At 43.7% G+C, this 10,737-nt stretch overlaps 1 protein-coding gene across 1 annotated transcript in view; it reads right to left on the bottom strand.

Annotated features, from left to right (window-relative positions):
• srrm4 (serine/arginine repetitive matrix 4) overlaps positions 1 to 9,926 on the bottom strand; it is an 81,541-nt gene extending 71,615 nt beyond the window's left edge. The window contains exon 1 of the mRNA XM_008279880.1: positions 9,733 to 9,926. Coding sequence (XP_008278102.1) covers positions 9,733 to 9,926 — 194 coding nt within the window. The remainder of the gene's footprint in view (positions 1 to 9,732) is intronic.
• Positions 9,927 to 10,737: the final 811 nt, after the last annotated feature.

The raw sequence follows: 10,737 nt of genomic DNA, 5'->3' as shown, positions 1-10,737 counted from the left end.
GGCAATAGTACGAATGAGAATAAATAAAGAACATCTTCATGAAATATGTAAAAATCAAAGTATTTCTGTGCATTAAATGAAATAATGCAAGAAACTGTTCTTCACAATAAATCAAATCTGTTCAGTTCTAAAATGTAATTTTACTTTGGTTCCTCAGTGAAGAACCTCTGAAGTTGTGAATAAAAACATTAGGACGTGATGAAAAAACCTCCCCAGGACATGATGAGTAAATATTATGCAATATAGGTTAAAATGCACATATAAATGCACACGTACATTTAAGAGTGCAGGCTCAGCTTCATCAAGAACAAAGATAAAAGTAAATAAATATTTGATTAGAAAAACCTCCTCTCACACTGGTAAGACCTGCACAATAGCACAGAAATTAAAATATCATATAATTAGATAATGTTTCAATCATGAATCATCTCATGAGGTGCTACCGGCACATTCCTGGATATGAAACAGAACAAGAAGCACAACCTGGACATCAGTGGGTGTAAAGTGGAATTATTTTCATATTTCATACATCTGTCAGATCGTCAGGACTCTTGACCTTCAGGTTTGCAACTGAGTTGTTTTTTTCCCCCCAAAACTAGAAAATTATTTCTAGACTGAACACAACATTCCTCATGAAAATGTGCTCCTTGTGATATGAGACTTCACAGTAACTGGCGGCGACGTGGCTGGAGGCGGCTGCTTCCCCTCATTGAGGTGGACCACACTCGGAGAACTGTAATCCCTGAGGGAAAATTTCACAGCAGCTTTGAGCTGATGTTTGGAGGAAAGGGTTAACGCTCAGCTCTTTGCTTTCATCTTCAAAAATGCTGCTGCTGCTGTTCAGCTCCGGAGGAATTATCATGTCCAGGCCCTCCCCCTCCCCGTCACAATGTGTGTCAGTCTCCATATGTACTGTAACCGTGCACCCACATACAGTTTACCTTGATGTATGTACAGGTAGGCAGCTGCACATGCAAGCATTTTGTGTGTTTCGCTGAATCCTATAGTGGACTTAATATCCTCACCAGGGGGGAAACATGAATGAGGATGAGGTCCTGACTCCCTCAGGGGTTGTCATTATTGTGGTTATTACATTAGAATAACGTGTGTTTCAGGGTTAAGGTGACTGCGAACCTGCTGCAAAACCAAAGCTAAACATTTGCAGGTTTAAACAGGACAAGTGGGAGATTCAGTATTAAATGTGACTTTATAGGTCCACTGGTGCATCATTTCATAATTAATTCTGCAGAATCAAAACGTCTTGTTCAACAAATTAAAAGATGTTGATCAGGTTCCAAGCAGCTTACATTTATGCATCTTTTGTGCTGTTCTTGTTGTTTCATTTCTATTTATGTTACAAACACCTCCTTGTATTATCTCTGTGTTGCCTGCCAGGCACGAAGAGTAAAACAACAAACAATACAAAACACAGAGTTAATGTGCAGCTCTGTTGTAGGCATGTTCCTCTTCACATTAGTGCCTTCAGGGGTTTCGATGCACACATGCACTGTGCAGAGTAATAACATGACATACGTATATGTGCTACGCTGCCCGGTAGAATTCAGAGCAGCTCCATCCCCCCAATTCATAAACCCAAACAAACACGCAGCCTTCTATCATTTCATGAAGCTTGTGTACGAGGACAAAGGGAGAGAGATTGGCTGGATTCAAATATCAAAGCCTCTATTGAGCTTTCCATTCACTGGGACTCGCTGCTTTCAGGCGCAGACGTTCTGCCCGTCGCGCTCAGGCTATATTAAACATCTATCACAAGTTTGCACACAAGTGCAGAAGATCATCTGTCAGAATCAATAGGTTTCACCACGAGAGCTAAATCCTCACAGCCTTCGTCTTTCCAAATGCAGAGATGATAGTGAAATTTAGAAATGTCAAAGTGAACTTTAAAAGCCACAAATATCACCTTTTGAGGTAATTGTCGAGTCGCTGACATTCATCAATAACACCTTTAAGCTCTGATGATGTATTACAGTCATTCTGTGCTGTGGGCCACTGATTGCTCTTTATTATTTAATGTGTTGCTCTTCTGTCAGCTTTATTTTTTTTGCGCCCGTTGATAAAGTGAACACGCTCTCACTGAATGTTCTACTAAATAAAACACATTTGCTATAGATGAAGACAAAATACGACTCAAGCACAATGAACGTCACATGTTTTAACTCTATAGTTCAGCTCCGGCAGGACTTTAAAGGGTTTGGACCAAGTACGATGCACATAAAGAGATTTATATTTGTGGCAATCTAACTGTTAGCTGCAGAATAGAATAGAATAGAATAGAATAGAATAGATAGAATAGAATAGAATGCCTTTATTGTCACTATACACATGTACAATGAGATTAAGAGCAGCTCCTTCAGTGCAATGTAGAATAAAGTACAAAATAAAGAGCCAAAAAATAAAAAATAGAAGAGATTTAAGTATAAAATAAGATACGTTATATATACAGTATACAGTATAAGTTATATGTATAAGCTATATCTGACTAGCTGGCCTCTGCAGGTTGCTTTAACTATGGGCCACATAATAGCATCACTTAGCATCAAAACTATTCATGATAGCATGAGTTAAAAGGACAGAAAATTATTTCTCTCTTTTATTGTTTAAACCTATGCAAGGAATAGGTTGTTCCCCTGCAGAGAAAACCTGTTTCTGACATTTTTTAACATCTCCATATGCATTTTTAAAAAAAAAATATACATGCTAGGAGATGTCTAACAAGCAAAAAAAAAAAAAAAAAAACAGTTTCATGACAGACCATCTTCAAACCATAGTGCACCAGTGATGGTCTCAGAAACATTGCATCAGACTTCCAGGACCAATCCTAAAAAAATCCATCCTGTCCACGTGCAATGTGCAGTTTCTTCTTTCACAATCTGGTTCGGACATGTGTGACAGAATTTATTCCAATATTACAAATTTGTCGTGTAGAGCAGTTTTGCAGTGTTTGAGCAGAGCTGTAGGTGAGCTGGTGTGCTTGAGATGCAGCGAGGGATTATTTTCAAAAGCTTCTAAACATGTAACTCTGACACACAAGGTTGGGTTTAGGTGTTTTATCCATGACTGGAGAGGAAGTTTAAGCACAATCTTGTGTGACACAATACACTCAGTAGCTTTGCTGCTCCAGACTTCCTCCATGAGCTGCAACTTATGTTGTAGTTTAAGGTGTCATTTGATAAAAAATACATTTAAACATAGCTATGTAATGGGCATAGCTGAATCACTAACTTCACGGCTATTCTCTAGTTTTCCAACTGTTATTGTTTAACATCCGGTGTCATCTGGTATTTGTCGTTTATGCCCACAGTGGCTGCTGTTTAGCTTCACTGTTAATAAAAACTTCCTCCGTCCTGCTGTTCTGCAACGATCACTCACAGGTGCAGCAACAGCCACTGCAGCATATTATTTTCCTAACATTGGTCTCCTGGAGGAGACTTAAAGAGATCCAAATCGCTGCTGCCACAAACATTTGGTGCTTCATGACGGAAAATAGGACACAATTAAAATTTCCTTAATCACTCCTCTCAGAGAAACAGCGCCGTGATTACTGCACCAAGCATTTCAAGTAGATTTCCTACAATGGCGTTTTTGACATTTTGGTGACTTCTGATATGCAGAGGATCATTTTCTGTTATTAAAAACTTGTTTTCAGTCGCACCAGGGGGGTTTTGACTTCTGTTAAAGTTCTTTATACGTCAACTAAACAATTCAGCTGACGTATGAAGAAAACTGGGGAACTTCTCTGCATTCTTGCATTTATGAAGCCCTTAAAAAAAAAACCCATTTGGAAATGTTTTTGTTTTTAAAACCTTGATCTTATCCAAGTTACTGAAAAGCTCATATTTCCATAAGAGGTCTTCATCTAAACTACACTCGTTCACTGCTGTTTTGCCAACACCGCTGAGCCTTCTGTCAAACATTCAGATGCGTTGTTTGCTTCCAACCTTGTGAATTGCAGGTCCAATTTTGCTTTAAGTGGTAGATATCGAGAGAATCCATTCATTTTCAGAACTTCAAAGACACTGAGTCCATCGTACGTGCTTTCGTTTTCTCACAGTTAAATTACTTCCAATGGTTGTCTAACTGGCATAAATCAACAGACTTCAGATTGTGCAGAATGTGGCAGTTACAAAAGAGAATATATAACTCCCCTTTGACTGTCTTTACACCGGCTACCAGTTTGCACCATGCACAATAGCTTTGTGTGCATAAACTCTGCTTTAAATGTTTCCGAATGTCCAGGTAAATGTTATGAGGGTATATGAGGCCGCTTGATTCAAATGGATTAGCCATGCAGATTTAATAGTCCAATACATTGTCCAATATCTCCTATTCCCATGCCGTAAACACACCAGAACAGCGCACCAAGGGTTAAACCGCAAACAGTGGTTGGATTCAAATGGATTTGGTCTCAATATGAAACACGAATCCATTTCGGTGATAAGTCCGATTCCTGCCTGGGGAGTTGGCATCATCTCCTACTCTCTTGTCAGCATGCTTCAGCAGCCGCATCCTGCGCTCTCTGAGTAATATGACACAGACGCAGAGAGGGCGAGTTAACGCGCATTGAAGAGATACTGGGAGAAGCAAGGAGAGAGATACTGATGTGAGGGGAGGCAGACAAGTCGGGGAAAGATACTCGGCGATGGAGAGAGCGGCGGCACAGACAGAGAGATGGATAACGGCAGACAAACCCCTCGTCCGTCACTAAATCATGTTTGTCATTCTCGCAGAGAGACGGAAAAAGAGAGCGATGCCTCGTCCCAGAGGGAGCGGCGACTGCTTCTCCTTGATGTTTTCTCAGACTCTGTATCCTGTATTCATTTCTTCCCACTCTCAGAGATGTTTTTTTTTTTTTTTGTTTGCTTTTTTTTTTGTTTTCTTTGTGTTCCAGCATTCTCTGGAAACAGCAGGAGCTGACAGTTCAAAACCAAAAGGCATTTTGTTGAGCAAATTGTGTAACCCCGATGCCCAGGAGGTGGACCCAAAAAACATCAATAAAATGATCCGTGTAGAAGCAAGAAATCTGAGCGGTCACAAAATCAAACATGTTGAAAACAAATTCCCTGCTTAGTCAAATCTGGTTTGAAGAGAAAACAATGACAAGCAGTGAAATTAGCAACCAAACCGTCCGTTCATCACAGATAACACAACGACCACATTAGCTTCAATTGTGTGTGTGTGTGAGTCAAACCTGATATTAGCTTATTGCAAATATAGCAGCACTGGAAAGACAATTATTAGACAAGACTTCAGAACAAAGAGCGCTGACAAGCTCTGTTCAGTATTTATCGTGCTCAAGATTCTTTAAAAAAGATCTGACATCATGTGATGTTTGCAACACTGTGAATCCCAAAATCCACTGGAGGGTTTGAACGGTATGTTCATTCCAAATTACCAAAACTTTACCATTTACAAGAGCCTAAAACTGTAAAAATGGAACAAAAAAGGTCTGAATTTGGTTCTGTCACTGATTTATTATAGGTCTTCTGGAAATATGACAAAATTTGCTGAGTCAAAAATACATTTATATACTAATGTTTAGTTCATGTCTTGTGGCCATTTTCACATCAACGAGGTGCTTTTATTCACCGTTCACGAGCTTGTGGTTGTACCTTTGGCTGCTCCTCTTGACACAATTGAAGTTAAAATAAAAAAAAAAAATGCTTTCTTTCTGACACACACTTGTTTCTTCATCATAGTCCACAGGTTCCTGATGGAGTCTAAGTCAGGACTACCAGGACAAAACTTTAATTCTAGCTGGATTTAGTCATTTCTTCTTCTTTGATGTGTGTTTGGGGTCATTGTCTTGTTTATTGTCCAAAACCAAACCTCCTGACTGATTGGTTTTTGATGAAATTAGAGGCAATCCAAGCTTCTTCATTATTCCGTTTGCTTTGTGTAACGCACAAGTTCTGGCAACAAAACAGCTCCAGACCATAATACTGCCACCACCATGCTGGACAGTCGGTTTTGTGTTCTTTGGGTTAAAGACCTCACCTTCTTTCCTCCAAACAGAACTTTCCTCCAGAAGGCCTCTGGCAGCAGCAAACTTTGGTCAAGCCCTTCCAGAGGACACGTTTCCTTCTCAGCAGCACCATGTTGACGTAAAACACACTTGATTATGACCCTGACACCTGTTTTCCAGCAGCTTCTAGTTCATTGCAGACCTACTTTTTGGTGATTCTTGGTTGACTCTTGATCATCCTGAACAACTGTCTTTCAGCGACAGGTGATAATTTTTCATTTTCTTCCCGATCGTAGCAGTGACACAGCGTCTCACACACTTCATACTTATAGTTGGTTGCACGGATGGTTTTGGGATCTTTGAAATGGCTCCTGACTTGTTCAAGTCGGTGATTCGCTTTTCTCAGATCTGTCCAGAGCTCCTCATACTGTCACGTTTGTGCCTGACTCTAATGAATGGAGCCCTTTATAAACTGGCTCAGAAGAGTCACCACCTGTAGTCAATTGTAATCACTCAGAAGAAGATAAGAGGTCCTGCTACGAGGAAAATCGGATGACAACAACTTTGTACATCACCAGAACGGACAATCATTCAAGTTGCTATATGTATATGTTTTTGACTCTGATGATTTTGTCATATTTCCACAAGACCTATAAGAAATCTACAACAGAACCAAAATGACTGATTGTATTTGGTCTAGGGGTCTAGGGGTCCCCCCGGAAGAGCTGGGGGAGGTGTGTGCGGATCGGGAAGTCTGGGCGGCTTTGCTAAGGCTGCTGCCTCCGTGACCCGACTCCGGATAAGCGGGAGAAGATGGATGGATGGATGTATTTGGTGACAAAGACACATGCGTTTCAATCATAGAAAATGAAGAGTTATATGAGTCACTGGAAACTCAAGACTGCCAAACATGACTGAGTATGTCAACTTTTCATCTCAACTGTATGTTCAGTTTACAATGATCTACAAACCAAAGAAAAAAAATTCTGACTAGAATCACTGCTTCAGTCCCAACAAGTCCGTTTGGAGGCAGCTACAGAAGCACATTACATTCTACTCAAGGTGTTCCTGTTATTTTGTCCAACCCGGCTGTATATTCCCACTGGTGCTGTCAGCGTACAAGCCCCTCCAAACCCTTTTCCTCTCGTCCTCGTTAAACCAGCATCTGCTGAGGTAAGAGGCCTGAAACCCCCTACCAGACACACACACACTTTCCCCCTCCCTTCCTCTGCACTCTCAAGCTTGCCATCTGCCACAGAGTTGGACAAGACCCCACTAACACGGCAGACACACACACATACAAGCTTGCACCCTCATTTCCAGCCCTGGAAAACATCCCCGGTACAGATGCACATGAACGCACGCAAACACACACACACACAGCGCCATTCACGCACTGCCCCAAAGTTAGCCAGCCTGCATTTTTAATGAGGAGCCCCCCCATGAACAAAACAGCTTGCAGGGTCATAATGGGTTTTGAGAGAAACTCCACCCCGCCGCATAGAGCCGGTGAACTCCTCCCCTCCTCCGGCCTGACGAGGGGGGGAGGACAGAGAGGGGAGGACGGAGAGGGACAACTCTAATTACTCCTCTGTGGCTATCGGGGCCCTCTAGCATTTTTACTTCGGGAGCAAAAAGGAGAGGAAGCAGAACGGAAAGGAAAACAGAAGAGTGGTGCTGATTGAACATGAAACATCTCCCCGTGGCTCTCCCTCTCATCTCTCCATCTCTGCTTGTTGTACATAATGCCCTCTCGCTTTCGTCGCAATTGTTCATCACCCCTCAGTCATCCACAGTGAATAATAATGCTTCCTCTCAGAGACAAAGAGGCAGAGGAGCGGGCCTAAGGCCATGAATTCTGATGGTCTAAGCATTCCCCAGTCGCACTCGGCTCCTGCGAAAATCAACAGCGCGGCGGGGAAGGGAGGCGGGATGCTCGAGCCTCCTCCTCCTCCTGCATCCGTTTGTTTGTTGTGTTTTACTCATTATTTACAATCTGTATCACCCCCCCTCCAAAAAAAAAAAGAAACTCCCGCTGTATTGCTCCCTCCTCTTCCCTGTAAACAGAAGCAGGAGGAGAGACAAACAGTGGACCGCTGCTGTTGCCTGTCACAGAAGAGACCCGGGCGAATTAGCAACATTATGTCTGCTCTCTGGGGACGTTCGCTCTCGTCTGCCCCCGCCACGCTGCCATCATTGTCACTGTCACCCGGACGGAGGGGCAAAACAACACTTGAGGAGAGCTTCCTTCTCAGGGAGGCTAAACTTAAAGAGACAGCTGGGCCCCGCTCCAGAGTCACTGGCTATTTCAAAAAGGCTGCTCAGTTTATGGCAGCTAGCTTTTTGCGGGTCCATTTACTTTATTCCCTTTTTCTCGTGTGCCAATTTTCCCCGAATAGAGTCGGATCTATCATCTGCACCAGTCTACGGGTGACTGACACCTAAATTGAAGCTGCAATTATTTGGCTACATCGCAAAGCACGATGGAACGAAAAGGCATATTTGGTCATATTCATGCAATAAAAAAATCTTTTTTTGGTCGTACCCTACAAGCCCATTAAATTCTTTATAACCAGGCCGCGTGCAGCATTATGGTCCTGCTGTAATAGAAGCCATTAAAGACACATTATTTGGTTCACTGTGTCTTTCCACTGCCAGTGCCGATGTGAAGATGAAATGGGCCATTCTAATCCTCATTAACATAGCTAATTTCACATGAGAGAAAGTTGATAGTGGGTGTCAAAACCACTCAAAGGTCACCCAAGCAAGCTGCACTATTTAATAGGTGAGCGTGCATTTGGTCTCTGCAAATATTATATATGTTTGAACATTTATTGCATCTATATGTGCTGTTGCATATCCGGATTTGTCAAACACAACAGCAGACAGAACAGAGCCTGGTAGAATGGATAAAGCTGTCAAAGGCAGCAGATGATGGTTGATGATGCAGTAAGGAGCAAAGATGGGATGAAAACAAGGGATCGGGGGCACGTAGGAGGATAAAAAAAAAAGGAGGCATCAGACATTCATCCTCCCCTCGGAGGCTGTGAAGGGCTGCAGCTAACCTTTTGGTGGCGAAGATGAAAGTGGGGAGAACAAACACGTAACATGTTGCGCCTTCAACGGAGGCACTGGCACAAAGCCATGTCACAAGGGGAGGAAGGGACAAGTCTGACATTAGAGGCACGAAGATGCTGTCACATGACCTTTAAAGGGTAAATAACCGAGCATGGCACTCTTCGGGCCAGCTGTGTTTGGCTGCATGTCACATGTGACTGCATGCATAAGCGGAGAGAGATAAATCCAAAGCAGAGACACATTTGAGCTCTTAACCTCTGTGAAGATGATGTGTTGATCTTTGGATCTGGGCATTTAGGTCAAGACGGGGCTACAATATGCAGAAATGGACATTTTCTAGCATGTGTTTGCTGTTGTGGCTTTATTCCATTACATTTATATCACTTTTTGAACTGCAAATGACCAAAAGCATGCACTTTTTAGGACATTTTGTCAACTCATTATATAGACAACACTTGTTATGGTAAGATTTAAAGCTCCAGCATGCTGATGTCTGAGCATGAAGACACAACAAAGGCTGCATGCAAAGGCTCATTTGTTCCTTCTGGCATCAGGAGATGGAGAAAACTGTTGCCACTTGCTGACTGACTTTCTTGTTAAAAGCACTGAATGAAGCTGCCGGGGAGCTTCTAATGTTCACATTGAGAAAATAAAAGAAAGTGAAAACTCACTCAGCGACTCTCCTGCGGGCGGTGATGCTCGCTACGATGACGCTCTCCGGTCTCGGGGTGGCCACAGCCTTGAAAGTCCCCTTCCAAAACTTCTCAAAGAGCTGCTTCTCCTCCAGCTGCTGGAGGCTGCCGGAGCCGCCCGGGGACGGTGAGGGGCCACAGGGGCCGAGCTGGAGCGAACAAGGCGGCTGCATCTGCTCTTCTTGGTCTCCAAACCAAATCACTCATGAAAGCGACACACACACACTCTCACACACTCTCACACACTCACTGTGGCGGCGGTTGTTAGCTCGGGAACTGTCCAAGTACTGAAGCAAAGTGAGCAGAGCGCTGTTTGCTGCTCCGTCTTGCGCTCTTCTCTCGGCGGCGGGTCAACGTGTCAGCGCGTCTGTCTGCGCTTCGCTCCTGGAGCGGCAGCGTGGGGGACAAAAGCTTGACCCTCTCCAACTGCAGGCTGGGTATTGTTCTCCCAGATGAGGAGGGGTGGGATTGAGTTTCTCTCTCTCTGCCTCTGCCCTTCTGTCACATCTGCTATTCTTTGGGTCTCGGGCTGGAGCGCTCCTTTTCTTTTTTCTTCTCCCCCCCACCTCCACCTTGTAGTCGGCGGTTTCACACAAAATCAGGCATTCCTTCACAATAGATTGCTTGAGATGTAAGAGACCCAAATGGCTGTTGTTGCTGCTGGAGTGCAGTGTTTCTGGTGTGGAGGTGGTTGCGGGTGTCGCGGCGCGTCCGAGGCTCAGGCGTGGATGCGAGTTGGAGAGTGCGCGCGCGCCGGAGTGGGAAAGCGAGTGAGGAGCTCAGCTGAGAGCCGCTTGTTTTGTGTCTCTCGGCTTGTGACGTCAAAATTGGGGGGCTGGACCACGAGGAAGAGGGACACCCTTTCTGTCATCCTCTCTCTCTCTTTCTTTCTGAGCACTCATCTCACTATACCCTTGATGAGGTTCACTCCTCATCCTGACAGGTGCCAGCATCACTTCCTCCCTCCTCTTTTATTCCATGTGC

This window comes from Stegastes partitus, unplaced genomic scaffold, assembly GCF_000690725.1.
Source record: "Stegastes partitus isolate 25-593 unplaced genomic scaffold, Stegastes_partitus-1.0.2 Scaffold174, whole genome shotgun sequence".
NCBI lineage: Eukaryota > Metazoa > Chordata > Actinopteri > Pomacentridae > Stegastes > Stegastes partitus.
Note: the sequence above shows the minus strand (reverse complement) of the source record. Positions and strands in the feature narration are given on the sequence as shown.